Source organism: Macrobrachium nipponense, chromosome 22, assembly GCF_015104395.2.
Source record: "Macrobrachium nipponense isolate FS-2020 chromosome 22, ASM1510439v2, whole genome shotgun sequence".
Taxonomy (NCBI): domain Eukaryota; kingdom Metazoa; phylum Arthropoda; class Malacostraca; order Decapoda; family Palaemonidae; genus Macrobrachium; species Macrobrachium nipponense.
In genome coordinates, this window is record NC_087213.1 from 3,061,346 (window position 1) to 3,081,637 (window position 20,292).

A 20,292-nucleotide genomic window follows, 5' to 3' on the forward strand; every position below is an offset into this window, starting at 1 on the left:
CTGAAAACAGGTGTTTTCAGCACCAGCGACAGAAAAATTATGAATAGAAAATGGGAATGGTTCCTGATACCCGCCTCCCAGCGGCGGGAATGGGTACTAACCACCTGGCCGACCACTGCGTGTGTCGGAAGTTTTTAAAATTCTGTCGGACTTCAGAAAATACAGCTATATATATATCTGACAGGTAAGTTTCATGAACAAATTATTATTTCGATACTTACCTACTGTTAAAGTTAGCTATATCTATGTGCTGATTAGGCGAGTCCGCATTCAAAAAAAAAATTTGAATGGCTGCCTGCATGACTGTCTAGTTTAGCTGTTCTCCACCAGGTGTGTTTCAAATGTTTGAGCTCATCAGAATTCTTTGACAGCCCACTAAGTTGTGGGGAGGCTGGGTGGGTCTACTTTAACAGTAGGTAAGTATCAAAATAATAAATTTCATTACAAAAATTTATATTATTTGAGATGAATCTTACCTACTGTTAAAGTTAGCGGATTCCCACATTAAGAAGGGGATGGTGGGTAGTGCACCTAGACAAAAATCCGCTCAGCCATTCAAGCTAAAGGTTTCTTGCATGAAACCCAAAACATTCTCGTACATATGCAGCAAAGAGCAGCCTTGCAGAGAAAACCACTTCGATTCAGCCAGAATGAAACACAAGTAGTATGAGAGACCCCTGTGCCTGGGTCCAAAAGCTCTATAAAACGACAGTCACTTAAAATAAACACCTTTACAATATAATGGTATGCTCTTATACAAAATTTGTACTTTCACGCTCCTCAAAATATTAAAACCTAGGATTTAAACAAAAGAGCCTAAAGAATTGCTCTTTTTTCAGTTCAGGAAAAGACGACGCACTAATAGTAGTGGATTAAAGGCTATACTGTTTTCAAACACAATTCTGTATACTTAAATAATAAGCAGGTAAAACCCAAATTGCACTTACGTATACTGCGCCACATCAATCCTATTCTGGAGCGACAATTGAATTAATACTAAATAAAGTTAAAACTGCTGCTCACGTTATGAATGTTTACCTTCAATAAAGGTAGAAAATATGGAGCTAGTTCTCATGCACCAGCCTATTCATAATGTCACAGAGGACCTCGTGTTCCTTGACAAAGACGTTATAATTTTCTAAAAATCACAACACAAAAGATTAACTTTGCCTCTTCCAGGCTTAACCTTCACAAAAACATTCTAGGTTTTCTAAAACCACAAAACAAAAAACTAACTTTGCCTTCAAGCTTAACCATTGGCAAAAGCATCAAGGTTTTCTAAAACCACAAAACAAAAAGTTAACTTTGACTTCAAGCTTAACCATTGGCATAGACAGCTAGGCTTTCTAAAACCACAAAACAAAGGTTGATTTTTGCCTCTTCCAGGTTTAACCTATGACAACACATCTATGTTTCCTAAAACCACAAAACCAAAGGTTAACTTTGCCTCTTCCAGGATTAACCTTTGACAAAGATGTTCAAGGGTTTCTAAAAGGATGATAAAAATGTTCTAGGTTTAACCTATCTGATTAAATTTTAAGTTTCCTCTTCTTCCCCACTAAGGGGTTACATTGGAATTCTTGCAGGGCACTGTAAAGCACAGACTTAACATCACCCTCAGCTCTAAGGCAGAAAGCTAAAATAGCACTCCCTTTACACCAACTTAAAGAAGGGTGCTAACAATAAATTTACTTATTAACTGCTGCTAGTGCTAAATAAAAGGTTTCATAGTAAATTCAGATAAAGTTTAGACCTGCATCTAAACTCTATTGAGACTGATATAGAAATGAAGGGGCTTCAATTCCAACACCTTACAGTGCTGGTCCTCTGCAAGATCTAAAAGTACTTGATGCAATACCAAGGAAAGTACATATGGAACAATAACTTTGGAAGTAGTGAGTGAAAAGTCTTATTATCTCTAAACAGAAAACATTGACATCTACAAGGTTGCAGGTGCTGAAAATTCCTCTTGAGTGGTACCTCAGCAATACAAAGACCACTGCCTCTGATCCCAGGCCACGGCAGTTTTAAATTAAGGACAGATCCTATGATAACTTTAAAATCTTATTATTGGGAGGGGAAATTCTAACATCTCCAAGCAGTTAAGGAGATGCCTAAGTTAATGTAAGTGTATGGAATTGTGAAGTAGAGTTGATTTCCTCTTAACGGAAGAATGAGACATCTACCGAGAGCATTAGAAATTCTGAAAATCATTTGTCCTGAGGCTACAAGGCTCTACAGGAGACATTAAGCAATTCTTGAACTTGAAATTGCTCAATAGTATTCATTGTAGATACGAGGAGCAGGACTATGAGTCTGAATTAGACCAAATTTAAGGAAACCTTCACTGCTCAAGCCTGAGGGCCATCAAAGAAATAGTAATAATTCAGATGTCCCTGTTCATCTACATGCTAGTAAGTTAAGTCTAATTGAGTGCTCATTAAATCCCATACCAAGTGCTGATTATGGATGTAAAGGCCCTTGTAGGCAGTTTGTTCTTCCTGAATCCCCAATAACCAAAACACTTGTCCTTCCACAGAATGAATGATCAAACCAATATGTAGTTTCATTTCACGCAAAGCAGCAAACTTCCCCCATAGACTTTGTTTCTGACCAGGACTAAATCTGCTAAGCATCAGGTTTAGTGTTGACCATTCTCTGTTGCATGAAAGGGTAATGACAAGTTAAACTTTGTTTGCGTTGCAAGACAAAAGGAAAAGACCAAAACCTGGACTTCGGTTTAAGAACAAAATGGACAATTCTTGGTTAAAGAGTCTCTCCTACAGTCCCAGAGCCAAAGATGGTTCTGGATTACTTATAAATTTAAGCACGTTATTTGGAAGTTGTAATTCTTATGCTGAAACTGTACATTAATTGAGCATGATCATCTGAAAAAATCCCCAGCGAGGCCATGTTCCCTAATAAGAAAAAGCACTTACCATAAGGAAGTTTCCTTCAAGCAGCATGTGCCTATTCATCTTTGACCGACAAGTATCATCCCCACATCACTAGATAAGAATGGGAATATAGAGAATTAAAAATATATTGCATAGAAACTGGACCAGAAGAAGCAGCAAGTCCTTGGTCTTTGGAATACTGTTGACAGAGTTGGCCAACTTGAATCACTGATTCAGCAGAAGTGTCTTGCTCCTAAAGTCGACACCATCCACTATGGGTAACAAGTCCCTGACAAAACTTGTAGAGGGCTGCACACTAACCCAAACAAAGAGCACAGAACAGCAATACCTTCTAAAAACATCTTGAAGGAACTTGCATGACTGTGGATGTATTGGTAAGTGAAATACATTCTGCATGTGTACCACAAATCTGGAAAGGCACTAAAACCATGCTAGAAAACCAAAAAGTATGTGGGGAGACACTTCCTGTCATTCAGTCTCCATATGTCCAAGAATATCTCCAATTACTTATGGAACTCATCACAAAGAATTTCCCTTGGACCATCATTCCGCCGATATACAATCTCCTATTAAAAAGAGACTTAAGAGATTCTGCTGAAGACAAAGAAGCTATAAGAGGGAGATTAAACCAGTGGAGGACAACCAAAAAAGAATCACAACTGCCCTTTACCATCTCCACCCTGTAAGGTACTGGTCCCAAGTCTCTCCATGCATGTTAGGAGGTTGCAACTTTCCATATCCCAGAACCTAGGAGGTTGCAACTGTCCATATCACAGAACCTGAGTCTGCACTTATCCCCAAAAGGTATAAAACAAGATTACCAATAGATAATCCCTTATCTCTTTAACCCGTGCTGCATAATCAGACAGGAAGCGAAAGTGTCCTCACTTCTTCCAAACCGAGTGAGTATAAGCATGAGGACATTAGCCTACAGCATCAGAAATGAGTTACTTGTCTTCCTCGCTAAAACTCCCACTGGCGACAAACCCTAAAGCTGGCTTCACAAACTTGCTAGGTTGGCGCCTCCACCCCTCTAAGCAGTCGCAGAGATGAGACAACTAGCTAAGTAAAAGGTAACAACTCAACAAGCTAGGCTGAAACTCCATCAGCATGTCTGTCAGTCTCGAGTTCATTTCCCCACAGGAAAGAGAAAAGAAAGCGAACCTCCTACTAAAGATGGTTAAAGGACCAATAAGCATTTGTACTGCAAGTGGCGGTCTTCGGCTCTCCGCGACTTTATAAAACACAAGACGACAAGCCAAGGCAGACCTAAAGGGAGATTGTGCGTCCGAGTACGTATGATAAAAGTTACGAAATGCTCACTAATAAGAGAAAGCATTGGTTCTCTTCTCCAATATTTAGAGGTCGCCAAAATACGCTAAGACAAGCAAGACATTCTCTATGTGGCCTCTGCCCTCAACAAAGTGAGGATACAGCAACGGGTAATGTTGCAACAAACGCTGACCAGCCCGAACAAGTAGTCATGGTTTGACAAACACAGCGTTTCCTTTTGGCATTTATTATCCAAACCTCACGGTACAAGATACAGTTCAGTACTGAATACTGAGAAATAGTATATACAGGAAGTAAACAATAATTATGATAGTTAACAGCAAAAGCAGTTAAGAACTATTACAGCAATAATTAGCATAACAGTTATGTGAATATTACTTCGGAGAATAACAATCGTTAGACAGTTAAGTATGAGACAATATATGAATAAATTGGGAATGCCATCAAATAAATTTACTAAATAATACAAGAATATAATAGCATAAAATAAATAATTGCCATTTAACATGTTGCATTTATCAAGACGAGCATTATCAATACTATAGGCAATTCTGATCGTCTTCTAACTCATTTTCGCTGTTAGAACATTCATCCCAGAAGTATACAAACTATCTCAAAGTTCCTCCAACTCCATTTCATACTCTTCTTCTGCCAGCAGGCAACAGGAGGAGACAGCTACCGACACTTGTTAATAAGAGGTGACAGCAGCTGAGTGCTGTATCGCATCCACCATGATTTGATGAAAGGAAGACTGCTTTAAGCAACTCAGGACTCAGCCAAGTCTGCATGAATCAACTACGTCCACATGAGTCAACAACTTCTGCACGAGTTGACTGCAGGAAAGACAACGAGGCGCCAGAACATAGGGAAAGATTGGGAGGCGGTGGGAGAGGAGTTACAACGACTCTATTGCCTCGTCCGAAAGCGAGCGCACATACTTGAAAGCATTCCTATATGAAACTTCATTAGAAAGCTATGAAGCTAGAATAATATCTAACTTGGAAAGAATTTTAGATACACACTACAGACAGTTTAGACTTGAAAGAGAAACATTAATCAAGGCAGTAGTAAGAGATTTGCCAACAGCTGAAGAGAAAGCAGGCAAAAAGAACGAACAAAAGCATTACGAAGAATGAGGAATATGCTAGCAGACGAAAATTTAGAATAACCAAACATGAGATAAACAGTCGACTGAGTTGACATATCTAAATGTGTAAAACTCGCTACAGATACATAATCATCTTAATAAAATTGTCTATACTTGTATTATATGTTATTAATCCTATGTATGCTAACACCTCGAGCTAGGTGTTGAAGACAGCAAAATGCGCCTACGGAGCAAGGATTAACGCTTACCGAAACGGTCCTTGTGCAAATGCTTTAACGGTCCTTAGGCGATCGCTTTAACGGTCCTTTGGTGAACACTTTAAACAAGATTCAGACCATAAATAGGGTGAAGTAGGTATTGGAGGGCACAGAACCCCATTGCCCCAAGAACTGACCCGGTTCCCTGGCAGCGGACATTACCAACTGTCACAGGGCAGTCCTAGGCTCGGGCTACGTACAGACGATGGCACCAACAACCTTACCTCTAACAGGGAACGCGAAAAAGAGCGCACACAATGGAGGGATTCAGAACGTTCCCATCACCACTCGGTTCAACTTGTATCAGAACTAAAAATAGATTTAATGTAATGTTCTAACTTCTCATTACGCTTTTCCTGAACCAAATTGAGAGCAGAAGGAAGAGCTACAAAGGAAGTCAATACTAGGCTACAAAAATGCCTAGTCTGAGTAGGGACAGCTGCAGATGAAGGGACCCTAAGTAGGATAGAACTGACAGGTTTAAGTCCTGACCCAACTAATTGCTTTCGCAATCTATTAGTTTTCCCGTCCTTCCTATATCAGACACATTCAGGTATAAATTTCTCAGAACATTCCCTACATTCTTCACATCTACTAGTTCCAAGACCACACTCTGTACCCTTACAAGTACAATATGAACGTTTATCAACTTCCAATTTCAACATCCAGGTTACACCCAAATCATTCTTACATAGCCTGATGATATCCTAGGAAAATGAAATTACAATACCGTAAACAGGTGTTAAACAGCCAAACTTCACAGAATACCAACAATCGTCTAACCGCAATGGCAGCAAGGAGAATTTTGACAAGAGCTAAAACATTCAAAACACACCTGGTGTAGAATAGGTAAATTAAGAGAGTCATCTGGGCACCCATTCAATTTTTTGTTTGAATGCCGACTCGCCTAATCGGTGCAGAGATATAGATAACTTTAACAGTAGGTAAGATTCATCTCAAATAATTGAACATTAAAAATACGCAGAGACTCATTTTATTATATTTTTTGTTCATCTGTTGCCACAATGACGAAGTAAGACATGGTATTTACGTACTAGTAGTAATCTGGCAGTAAATGTTAAAGCAGCTCTCATTTTTTGTGTAACCTTAGCTGATATTTCACACCTTTGTGCAACATAGCCAATGCTTTTGTTCAACTTTCATGTCCAAGTAACAACTGACAATTGACACTTCAAATGAAAAATGATAAGCTATTAAAATTCTTTTTATTCCAGAGACGACCAACCACAGGATGGTAAAGAATTAGGATTAATTCAGCAAGTTGGTGGTTCTTCACAGCAACCCGATGTAATTTGGACTCCTAAGTAATTCCCATGCTGAATTATAGGGTACCATTTAAAATGAGCTTTTATGATTTACATAATAAAGAAGCATTGGCAACATACATAGCAAATGAATGCACATCAAAAGAAAAAGTGAATAATTCTTTGAAAAAATGCTTGAAAATGACTGATAAGACCTGAGTACGTACAAAGTAAAATGGATAACTGCATAATTATCAGAAATTTTTCATTTTCATGATGTAGGAGGCTCATAACTTTCAATGCTGTTTCAGAATTTAAGATAAAAAACTTTACACCTTTAAAAAATGACGTAACTCAGTTCCCTCCGGGTTATGTTACATGAAGAAATTTTCAAACTTTATTTCTAAAAAACAGTCATCCATAATTTCCTAAAATGGTTTATAAATGAAAAGGTAACATTTCAAATCTAAAGCTAAATGGAATTCTCAGGAGAGATCTAGACCCAAAATATTTTGTGACCATGCAGTGCAAGGTGTCACAATCTATCAAGTATTGTATTCAAAATGGTCTAATCAAATATTTCTTATGGATAACTACTTGAGGCTGGTAATTAATCATGCAGCACAAGCATTAATATTGCTTGTCTCATATGCTTGTAGTTATAATACTCATATAATGCCAACTAAAAACTCCAAAGCAAGCAACACCATGCTTCAAGCAGACTTTTGAAGAAAAAGTGGAAGTCAATGCTTACCTACAAAGTTACTTGATTGTGAAATCAGTGGCCGGAACCGCTCCATGTTCAGTTAGCAACCTTTAAGAAAGCCTGAAATATTTTTTTCTATTTAAGGTAGCTATCATTTACAGGGGCTTCATTTATATTGAGGTTACTAACTACTAATGACTTGCAAAATTATTTCCTTATGCAGAGTAGCTAATCAACTGTCACTAAATGAATCAAGCCAAAAATATCTTAATTCTCACTGATATACTCTAATCAAATTTAGGTACAGCAATGTAAATGTAAGCAAACAAATATCAGAGAGAGAGAGAGAGAGAGAGAGAGAGAGAGAGAGAGAGAGAGAGAGAGAGAGAGAGAGAGAGAGAGAGAAGGAGAGATAGAGAAGAGAGAGAGAGATCGAGAGAGAGAGAGAGATTGAGGAGAAGGAGAGAGAGAGGTAGGAGGGCGAGAGAGAGATGAGAGAGAGAGAGAGAGAGAGACGAGACCGAGAGAGAGAGAGAGAGAGAGAGAGAGAGAGAGAGAGAGAGAGAAACAATATTATATTTTAGGATGAATAAGAATGTATATAGACCACTCCCAATTTCTGACATCAGGAGCAATTCATATTCTATGATCAGCATTTTCCCTTATATTACACCTACTTGATTTTATCCATGTATGTGAATTTTGGCCCACCTTACGAAAGTCAAGTATTTGTAGTAGTACTTGGTTGAACTAAATAATAATACCCAAGCTTCTGGGTACAATGAAAAACAAAGGTGGGTTGCACCTCCATTCAGTCCTCAACAAATTCATACTTGTCTTAAGAGTTCTGTTCATTTACATAGCTTTGAGCATAATACCAAAAGTTCAAGCGAAGAAGCAAAGCATTACTAGCCTAAAACAATTCTTCTTGTACTTTATAATTGATTTATACAGTGGTCCCCCCGGTTTCGCGGGGGATCGTACCAGACACACCCCCCCCCCCCCCCGGGAATAGTTAGAACCCACGAATAGTTGGAACCCCTATAAAAATGCTTGAAACCTCCTATTTTGTTAGTTAAAACTCAAGAAAAACCCACTAAAAATGTTTATGCCTGGTTTTTTTTAATAGTTTTATCACAAAACGTGCATTTTATGATGAAATTGATAAAAAAAACAGGAATTTATGGATATTTCTCATAGAAAAATACCGCGAATAATGCATGGAAATGTTCCCAAGAAAAATCCGGGAATGTGCGAGTCCGTGGATCCGGAGAACGCGAATACAGGGGGTCCACTGTGTATGTATTTATTAATGTGTTCATTTTTCCCTAATAACTGATCTCTTCTTTCTGCATTTACTAAGGTTCATTTTCTGAATAATAAAACTTACGTTAATATATTTGGATCTCTTGATTAGCCTCTAAGAGAAACATTTTTCCTTTTATTTTGTCCCCGTATTCTTTACTAAAAGAATATACAATTCACTCATTACCTTCAACTTCATGCTAGAAATTTTAGAAGTCACGATTAGTTGAGCATATTAAATCGTGCTCTACAAATACATTTTGAATAAAGTGACCAAAGAAGATGAATAAGCAAATGCCAAAGAAGATGAATAAGCAAATGCCTTTATGTACGCCCACACCAAATTAACATAAAAAGGGCTGAAACATGAATGATGCAATGGACCACCACTTGTATTAATTTTGTTGACAAATAGTGAATAAGAATGTTATTAAAATATTCCAGTACGTAGTAGTATATAATTTGGGTTCAAACTGGTATTCTCTACAGCATATCAGTAAAGTTTATTCCTTGCTTTATGCTGTTAAAACAAAACCATTTCTTTATTTGCATGCTCTTCTAGAAGCAGAGTGATAGCTCTTAGACATGCCTAGTGCTTCAACATGGGAAACTATCAGAGCATGGGAACAAAAATTAAATACTACTAGTTTCTCAAATATTCTTCAATAAGTTACTTGAGCCTAGGAAAATTTGTGCCTAAGTAACTGTATCAGTCACCAGTTACCATGCTGTTAAATTGATATTTATAATAAATAAATCAATCCACAATGAAAGAAAAGGCCTGAAAAAAATATTTTTTCCTCATTTCAAAATTGTGTAAAAAATCTTTTCTCATTTCAAAATTGTGTAAAAAATCTTTTCTCATTTCAAAATAGTGTGTGTAGAAAACAATGTAATGCAATGTCATACAAAAGGCCAGTGTTATCTGAATGTAACCACACACACACAAAGAGCTTACTATATTCCTAGACGGATCATTACAAACATGAAACAAAGCATATTATTTCAGTAAATTTCTTAAGGTAACTCACCTTTCCTGCACCATATACCTATTGCACCTTTTCTATATTGTTCAGTCAATAAATTTTATCAACAAACAATATCTCTGTTCAGAGCTCTTCCTTTGAATTACCCACGATAAATCATGACTTATAAAAACTTGCAAGTTTTATTGCAGTCTTCTGTTCCTATATGTAAATCATAAAGTCATAGTCTCCTTGTTTTGTAATGTGTTTAATGATGGACTTGTTCTCAAGTGGCTCACACTAAAATAATGAAAATTGGATTCTCTCATAATTTACCACATAAAGTATTATTTACTATATTCTTTCAAACATTTAGCTGAATTAAACAAAATCTGTCATAGAAGTTTGGTTAGGCTAGCCTATTATTGCAACTCTTCATGATCAGGACTGATGAATTGTAGTCTAGTGGGAATCATGGGTTAAGTTTTATGCTTAAGGCCTTTGTCACTATGGCTTGTATTTACCATCATATGTCAGGCTAGAGATTAAGCCTACTGCAGTGCACTCTAAAATATCATTCATTTTCCTCAAACCACAAGCCTGTTTCCCTATTACATACTAGTCTTGTCGTAAAACTTAAGACCACTACACTGCAGCCAAGAATATTTACTATCTTTTGATTATGTTTATGACATTAAATGTCTTTTGATTATGCTTTTATGTTCATCTCCATGGGGATGGTATTAAACACAGGGACCAATTTGCATGAAACAGTACTTACTGAACCACAGAGTTCCAGCAGTAGTCTGCAGTTTTACCATCTATCCAATCTATGGGAGTCTAAACAAGCTAGGCTAATCACGCATTTGAGCAGACATAAGCAATAGCCTAAGCCTATAGGCCTAAGTCATGATCACACAAAAAAACAGATCTGGGCTACCTACCACAGGCCTACTTTAGCAGTAGGATTGATTATGTTAGTGCTATCATGTTGCATAGTTTTTAAGTGCAATATAGATACTCAGCAGACCTAGCCAGCTTATAATAATGAAGTTTGCCTTCCTAGCCCTTTACACCTTGGTGTCATGATAGGTTTATTTTTTCATTTGTTTGGTTTTATGTACAGCCCTCCACAGGGATGATTCCCTCTCTGGCAGGCCCTAGTACGTTTTCTAAATACCTAGGCTAAGTATTGGGTAAAACACAGCTGTAAGACCACTGATTCGAAAAAAAAGACAATTTTTCACTCTATATTCAATTGGTGAAACAACAATACAATTCAATATTTAAGTATACCATTCAAAAGATTGAAGTTTCGTCAACAAAATGAGATATGTGAAAACGCCAAACAAAGTAAAATAAGCATGTGAAGTCTTTGTGAAATATGTATTCAAGGCAGTTTTTAAATCCAATGTGGCGTGTGATAGTTGTGAGTGCAATTCCATGCTACAATTGGGACCATGTCCTTCCCAGTGCTCATTTGAACAATAGTAGCCCATATATGTAACGTTTATTGATATTACTCAAGATTGTAGTTGTAGCCAGCACAGTAAAACAACATTTTGTTGCCTACACTAGTGAAAGTGAGAGACTTCTTATTCCCGAGGTCATGTTTTGAACCGAAATGCATTTTTACCTTGTAATTGTTGATTTTATTCTTACTGCCATCACAACTGAAACTACACAGTGAATATTTGATTTTAATTATACACATTTCATTCTTAATTCACTGCAGATTCCACTTGAAATACGTGTTTGCTTACAGCAAAGCCATGGCGGGAATAATTTTTCAGCGCTGTTGTACATCTGGCAGCCAGAAACCATGAGCAGACAACAGTTTACTAAATTGTTTATGACAAAAAATTTGTGTACTTTTATGCTGGCACTTTTTATTTATTCTAGTCTATATTACTGTTTTTACTCTTTTTATTTTTAACAATTATATGGCTGAACCAATTTGTCTATAATTTTTAATAATTATACAGCTGACACAAATGTAACCTTTCATGTTTGCGTGCTAGGAATGGCACGTCATCGTTGCCAATTAAGTGGAACTTGACTCATATGCTGATGCCTTTCCAAACTGTTTCCATGAATTCTAGATGTCATAGTAATGCAATAATGATAAAATTGCTCTAATATTTATGTATATATCTTATAACAATGATTATTTTCAAATTAATTATCATGAATACGTAATAAACTTATCCAATTCATAACTTATTCTGGTGTTTAACTAATTATTTAAATGTTATCTAGCGCACTCCTCTTCTTCCCAAACTATCGTCAGGTTTCCCCGGTCGCAAGCATGAACACATTTGCCGTTTAAGAGTGTTGTGAAGAAAATGTCCCAGCATCTATGGGTGCAAGTGATGTGCGGATTTAGCAAAGGAAATGGGAAGTTTGTTGACACAAGTGACTCCGCAACCATCGAGAACGTCAATCTGCTACATGTTAGGGATTTCAAGTACAAATTTTGAAAGCATCATGGAGGTAAGTTAGCACTGCACATGGCTAGACTTTCATTAACTTCTGTTTAATCAGAAATTATGGCCTTAATATCTAACTTCGGAGAAAACACTTGCTTCGAGAGGAAAGTAGAGGCCTTGAGGTGTTGCTTCCACGGAGGTTGGCTCGTGACTAACGTCTAATTCAGGTTACTGGGAGTGCTAAAGTTATTTTTTGGGAAAGTGATTGTGCTACCGCACAGGTGGTCGCCTGTCTGCACAGCTGGGATTTACCCTAGCTTCTTAGCCTAGATCTACCAATTTTCTTCATTCTTGTATGATCTTCACTACTAGGCTAGCTTATTACACAAACCATACGCCTACACATTACATACTCTTATGTGAATACTACCTAGGTACTATAGCCTATTGATTAATATGGCATGGCTTAAAAAGCGACAATTACTCATACAAGTCCACCTAGCCTGGTTACAAAAACTAAGGTTACCTAACTGCCTAGGCCTACCTATTGATTGCAATGTAGGCCACGAGACCAGACACCACCGAATAGGGTAAACAACCGCATTGAGTCCATCTTACTTGCAAAGAAGACCTTTTTTTTCACTATATTACTATTTTGACTTTTATTTTTAATAATTGCACCTATGACTGAAATATATGTAAACTTTAATGTTTACATTCTAGGAATGGCAAAATTTCATCACTGCCAATTTAGCGGAGCTTCACACATGCGCTGATGGATTTACAACTGTTTCCATGAATTCTAGATGGCCATCAGTCTCGAGTTGTTGTTGGTGAGAGAAGGAGCTAAAGACCTCTACTCTCCTTTCGAAGTAAGTATTTTCTCCAAAGTTAGAAATTAAGGCCATATTTTAAGATTTAAACAGAGGGTAATGAAAAGGGTGGCCAACACAGTGCCCACACCAACAAAACACTTTTGAAATTTTTACTTATAACTCAGAATATTTAGAAGATTGACGCCATGTCGATGTTTGCGGAGTTGCTTGTGTCAACAAACTTCCCATTTCCTGTGCTAAATCCGCACACCACTTGTACCCATAGACGCTGGGGCACTTTCATCACAGCAATCGTACACCCGACCCCTAGCCATACTTATTGAAGGGGACTACGACTACGGCATTCTATGCAGCGTTTTGCGCTCTTAAATTGTTTATCAGTGTTGTCAATTGGTATGTGTTTACCCTCCAAACTGGATATGAGACTTACTCAAAACCGGGGAAATAAGTGAAATTAGCGTATCTATTTGTAGTATATATACATATTACAGCAATTTTATCATTACTGCATTACTATGACAACTAGAATTCATGGAAACAGTTTGTAAATGCATCAGTGTATGTGTGACGCTCCACTAGATTGGCAATGATGAGTCATTTTTCCTTGCGTTGTCTGCTCGTAAGTATACATCTGAAATATTTGTAATTTTGGGGGATTAATTTGGTTGCCAAAAAGGGATAATTGACATGAATTAAATAAACATTTTGAAATAAAGTTAAAGTAAATAATGAGTAAAGTAAACAATTAAGGGAATAAAGCTTTGCACCCATAATCAGTGTTGTCGTCTGCTGCTCGTAACTGTGTTTGCGGAGTGAGTGCTTAGGAACCAGGAACAGCATCGTGGTTCAAGTGCAATGTGGAGTGAATTAAGACCAATAATGTGTATAATTACAATCAAATAAGCACTGTGGAGTTTCAGTTGTGATGGCAGTAAGGATAAAACCGCCGATTAAAAGGTAAGAATGAATTCAGTTCAAACCATGACCCCGGGAATAAAAAGTTTCATACTTTCACGAATATAGGCAACAAAATGTTGTTTCATTGTACTGATTACAACTGCAATCTTGAACAAGATCAATAAACGTTAACATATATACGCTAACATTGTTCAAATGATTGCGGGGAAGGCTGGGAAAGATGATTTTCGTCACTGATCAGAACCTGTACATCCACACGGTAGCCGCCATATTGGATTTCAAAACTGCCTTGAAAACATATTTTACGAAGAGCGTCACATGCTTATTTTAGTTCGAATGGGGCTTTCATATATCACATTTTGTTGACAAAATTTCAATCTTTTGAATGGTATGCTTGGAGTTGTAATTGTATTCTTGTTTCACCATTTAAATATCGAGTGAATAAGACCAGGCCAGCGTGATGACGATGGATCGTCCGTGACTGTTTACCCTAGTTACTTTTTCAACAACTTAGGGTAAAACACCACGGCAGGCCAACCCTCATCACGGTGGACGGGTCTTATTCACTCGATATTCAATTGGTGAAACAAGAATACAATTGCAACTCTAAGCATACCATTTAAAAGACTGAAGTTTCGTCAAAAAACATAATGTGATATATGAAAGCCCCATACGAACTTAAAAAATTAAAAAGCATGTGAGCTCTTCGTAAAATGATTTAGTTGTTATTTTACAATAAAGTTTTGTACATACTTAACCTGGCATACATATACTTAGCTTACGTCTCTGACGTCACGACAAGAATTCCAAAACTCGGCGCTAACGCGACAGGTAGGTCAGGTGATCTACCTTACCCGCCGCTGGGAGGCGGGTGTAAGAACCATCATACCTTTCTTGCCAGATTTTTTCTCTCTTTATACCGGTCTCCTGAGGGGAGGCTGGGCGGGCCATCAATCGTATATGTCTGCCAGGTAAGTATGTACAAAACTTTATTGTAAAATAACAATATCATTTTTGTACATGAACTTTCCTGTCAGACATATACTTAGCTGATTGACACCCTTGGTGGAGGGTACAAGACAGAAAATAAAACAAAGAAAAGGTAAACAACACCTGTTGTAGGATAAAAATAACCTTGGTTCTTACCTGTTTAGGCTGAAGACTTCATAGATACTGTCTATTAGTCTGCATAGCCATAAGAGCTACAGCGAGGGCGTGACCTACAGCTGAAAAGACTCTTTGGGTCTACTAACGGGACTTGATATCCGCTTACTTAGTAGAATCCAAGTCGGATCATGTCAATGGGGGTTCGCCCTCTTCTATGACAGAACCTGTCCACTACCAACGCAGGGAGCTTCAAACCAAATCCGATCACCTAACCAAACTAACGTTATTAGCATTACGAAACGAAAAAAGATGCCTACCTGCATCATTTTTCATACAACCATATGAACTCAATTACCAAAAAAAAAACAAGGGAAAAAAACTACTAAGGATATGTTCCAGCTCCTGCCCCAGCACCGAATCCGCCGATACGTACGGGCCTAACGCGAAGCACTCGTCATACGTAATACCTGACGTCTTTTAGGTAGTGGTTGGCGAATACTGAATTACATCTCCAGAATGTAGTTTTCATCAGATTCTGAAGAGACATATTCTTCTTAAAGGCCAAGGAAGTGGCAATTGCTCTTACTTCATGAGCCTTGACTTTTAGGATCTTGAAATGTTCCTCATTACAAGCTTTATGTGCTTCTTTCACAACACTTCTAACTGAAGAAAGACAGCGCATTTTCGACAATGGTCTGCTGGGGTCCTTTACAGAGCACCATAGTCTATCCTCAATGCCCTTAAGGGTTTCTTCTTCTGAAGTAGTATTTTAAACTCCTAACAGGGCAAAGAGTTCTTTCAGGTTCTTCCCCTACTATGGCAGATAAACCACGAACCTCAAAGTTCCTTGGCCACGGATTTGAGGGGTTCTCATTTTTTTGCCAAAAACGAAGGAAGGAAGGAACAAACCACGGAATCTCCTTTGAAACCTACCCTTCCTTCTAGGGCATGAATCTCACTAACCCTTTTAGCTGATGCTAAAGCCATGAGAAAGAGAGCTTTCCTCGTGAGATCTTTGTGGTGGTTCAAACCTAGCGGACCTCAGGAAACGAAGAACCACATCCAGATTCCAACTTGGAACTTCGCTCGAGGTTTTCTTGGAAGATTCAAAAGATCTTAAGAGATCATGAAGATCTTGTTATTCGAAAGATCTAAATTTCTATGTCTGAAATACCGCAGCCAGCATTGCTTCGGTATCCTTTGATAGTAGATACTGCCAAACCGCATTTTTCTCTGAGGAAAACTAGGAAATCTGCTATCTGAGTCACAGAGGTACTGGAAGAGGAAAACTTCTGGTTCTGCACCAACGGCGAAAGACGTCCCACTTCGACTGGTAGACTTTAAGGGTCGAAGGTCTTCTAGCTGAGGCGATAGCCTTAGCAGCTTTGTCGAAAAACCCCTTCGCTCTGACAAGACTTTTGACAGTCGAAAGCCAGTCAGATTGAGAGCGGGGAGGTTTCTGTGATACCTGTCGAAGTGGGGTTGTTTGAGCAAATCTTGTTTTCTTTGTGGAAGTGCTCTTGGAAAGTCCACCAACCATTCCAGTACCTCTGTGAACCAATCTTGGGCGGGCCAGAACGGAGCTACTAGCGTCATTCTTGTCCTCTCCGAGATAGCAAATTTCTTGAGGGTTTGTCCTAGTACTTTGAAGGGGGGAAAGGCGTAGACGTCTAGCCCTGTCCAATCTAGGAGAAACGCATCCACTGATACTGCTCCTGGGTCTGAGATCGGGGAGCAGTAAAGTTCGATTCTTGCGTTCTTTTGCTGTTGCAAAGAGATCGATGTGAGGTCTGCCCCATCTTCTCCACAGGTCTTGGCATACTTCTGAGTGGATGGGGGGTCCACTCGGAAGGCAGGAGTTGATTCTTCCTGCTCAGGAGATCGGCCCTGACGTTCCTTTCTCCCTGTACGAATCTGGTGAGAAGACTGATCTTCCTTGTTTGAGACCACAGCAGAAGATCCCTTGCTGTTTCGTACAGGGAGAAGGAGTGCGTCCCCCCCTGTTTTTTGATGTACGCCAAGGCTGTTGTGTTGTCCGAATTGACCTGCACTACTGCATTTCGGACGTGGGGTTCGAAGGCTTTCAATGCCATCCAGACTGCCATCAACTCTTTCTTGTTGATGTGCCAGGACACCTGATCCCCCGCTTCCAGGTGCCTGACACTTCTCTTGTCCCGAGCGTCGCTCCCCAACCTGCCTCCGATGCGTCGGAAAACAACACATGGCTGGGGTTCGGCATGTAGAGAGACATTCCTTCCACAAAACGAAGTGGGTTGTTCCACCACCCGAAGGTCTCTCTTGATTTCCCTTGAGATCTTGAAGGAGAACTCCAGATCTAGGGAGAGACGCCTCCAGTTCTGGTATAGGAAGAACTGTAGAGGCCTGAGATGCAACCTTCCTAGAGAAACGAATTGCTCCAGCGAGGAGAGTGTCCCCACCCAGCAGACTCACTCCACTGCCCTCGCTGCTGCTAATGCATCTTTCTCTAGGAAGGTCGTTATTTTCTCGTAGCAACGAGCTATCCTCTCTGGCGACGGAAAAGCCCGAAAAGCCAGAGAAGCTATCCGAATCCCCAGATAGATCCTCTCTTGACTGGGGATTAATTGAGACTTCTGGAAGTTCACCAGAAGTCCCAGTGAACTTGCCAATGTAAGGGTCTTTTGAAGGTCCTCCAGACATCTTTCTTGAGACTCTGCTCTGATTAGCCAGTCGTCGAGATAAAGCGACACCCTCACTCCCTCCAAATGTAGCCACTGCGCCACGTTTTTTCATTAACCCCGTGAAAACTTGGGTGCAGTTGATAGGCCGAAGCACAAGGCCTTGAATTGGAAGATGTTTCCTCCCATCATGAATCGTAGATACTTCCGTGAAGAAGGATGGATCGGCACATGAAAGTAAGCGTCCTGAAGGTCTAGAGAACACCATCCAGTCCCCTGGACGAAGAGCCGCTAACACTGAGGAAGTTGTCTCCATGGCGAACTTCCTCTTTTCCACAAAAGACGTTCAGGGCGCTTACATCCAACACCGGTCTCCATCCTCCTGAGTTCTTCGGAACTAGGAAAAGTCTGTTGTAAAAGCCCGCAGAGCGGGGATCTTTCACTAGTTCTATAGCCTCCTTCTCTAGCATGAGATCTACTGCTAGAAAGAAAGGGCTTGATTCATGATGGGGTCCTTGTACTTGGCTACCAACTCCCTCGGAGTTGTCGTCAATGGTGGTCTTGACGAGAAGGGAATGAGGTATCCTTTGCTGACAATCGATAGGGACCAATTGTCTGCCCCTTTGTGGGCCCAGACGTCGGCAAATTTCAGTAGTCTGGCACCCACTGATGTCTGGAGTCCTTGACCGCTATTTCTTCCCTCTGACTGACTTAGAGAAGGTTTTACCTCTCTTAAAAGGTCTAGTCCCTCTGGTTGCAGAACCTCTGACAGCGGGTCCTCCTCGAAAGGGCTCCGTCTCAGAGGAGTCTCTTTCTTGGTCTTGGGTTGGAAGACAGAGCGAGGTTTCCTGGCCGCCTGGGCTAACATGTCCTGAGTAGCCTTAGCTGAAAGGGCACTAGACAATCTTGGATAATTTTTCTTGGGGAACAGAAGAGGAGAGAGTTGAGCATACAAGAGCGAGGCCCTTTGCGCATGAGACACTGCCTTCGTGAGAAACGAACAGTAGACCGACCGTTTCTTAAGCACTCCAGCTCCCAAACAGTGGAGGAGACTTTCACTCGATCCGTCTCTCACTGCTTTATCCATGCAAGTGAGTACACAGTTAAGATCTTCAGGAGACAGAGCATCTGGGGTCTTGCGGTCTTATTAGCCAGAACACCTAAAGACCAATCAAGGAAGTTGAAAACTTCCAGGACTCGGAACATTCCTTCAGTAAGTGGTCAAGTTCGTTCATTCCCCACGTAGTCTTGGCGGACAAGAGGGCGGAACGACGAGCAGAATCCACTAATGAAGAGAAGTCCGAGTCCGCAGACGAAGGGAGAGCGAGGCCTAAAGGTTCTCCCGATTCGTACCAGAATCCCAATCTGCCGGTCAGTTTTAGACGGAGGGAAAGAAAAAACCGTCTTCCCTTTCTCTTCCTTAGAAAGGAGCCATTCCCCAAAACCTCTCAGCGCCTTCTTCATGGAAACAGTAGGTTTCATCCTTACACAAGACGAAACCTTTGACGTCTTCGAAGTGGAGAATAACGAAAGAGGAGAAGGGGGAGCCACAGGAGAAAGGATATCTCCAAACTCTTGCAGGAGTAACTCTGTTAGTTTCTTATAGGAGGAAACTGAGGCGTCTTTTGGTCCTTCTTCTTCTGAGGGGTCCTGTTCCTCCTGAGCTGAAGAGCCCTCCTGATCCTTAGAGGCGCGACTATTCTTAAAGGAGTCTCTAGAGGAAGTTAGACGTATACGTCTTGGAGACAATGCTTCAGGCAAGTGTCTACTTGCAACATCCTTCTTGTCTGGAGGAGTGCGTTTCCCAGATTCTTGAAGCCTAATAGGAGTCAGGCGGCAGTCAGGTGCAGAGCGCCTGTTTGAAGAAGAAACTTCTATCAGGCTCTTGGCGCCTATCCAAAGGAGAGCGGCTACCCGGCGGAACGTCCCGGCGCCTGCCATACGAAAAGCGCCTACCAGGCTCTTGGCGCCTGAACCGAGGCGAGAAAATCTCTGGCGACGAGCGCCTACTAGGTGAGCGCCTACCAGGGGAGAAGCGCCTGCTAGGCTCTCGGCGCCTGACTCGAGGCGAGTAAAAGTCGGGAGAAGAGCGCCTGCCAGGCGAAACGCGCCTAACAAGCTCTTGACGCCTGTCCAGCGAAGGGCGCCTGTCCGATTTAGGGCGCTTGTCAACCGGAGAGTGGAGGCGAGACGAGGAGCGGCTACGAGGTGAGTAGTGCCTACTAGGCTCTTGGCGCCTGTCAAGGGGAGCGATCCTGTCTCGAGAAGAGCGTCTGTAGGGTGAGAATCTCCTACGCGCAGTTTGCTCCTTGTCCGAAGGAGAAACTTGTCTGTCAGGCGAATGTCGTTTAGACGCAGATGTGATCTTGTCCGAAGCAGAAAGCCTCCTGCGAGAATCCGAACGCACAGGTGAGCGCGCCGCTTCCGTCGAATAGCGAGAGTCAGGAGAGGGGAGCCTGGACTTCTTACAGGAGCGATACGTCCTTCCTACGACAAGAAGACACGCAAAGAGAGCCAGCCAGAGCCGA

The 20,292-nt window shown here is 40.4% G+C and overlaps 1 protein-coding gene across 5 annotated transcripts in view; it reads right to left on the bottom strand.

Moving 5' to 3' along the window:
* LOC135198445 (TBC1 domain family member 5-like) overlaps positions 1–20,292 on the bottom strand; it is a 212,291-nt gene that overhangs the window by 187,211 nt on the left and 4,788 nt on the right. For 4 of the 5 annotated variants that reach the window (XM_064225996.1, XM_064225994.1, XM_064225995.1 and 1 more), the window contains exon 2: positions 7,596–7,667. The exons of the other annotated variant lie outside the window; for it this stretch is intronic. In XM_064225996.1, coding sequence (XP_064082066.1) covers positions 7,596–7,641 — 46 coding nt within the window. In that variant the 5' untranslated portion in view covers positions 7,642–7,667. The remainder of the gene's footprint in view (positions 1–7,595; positions 7,668–20,292) is intronic. 5 annotated transcript variants of the gene reach the window in all.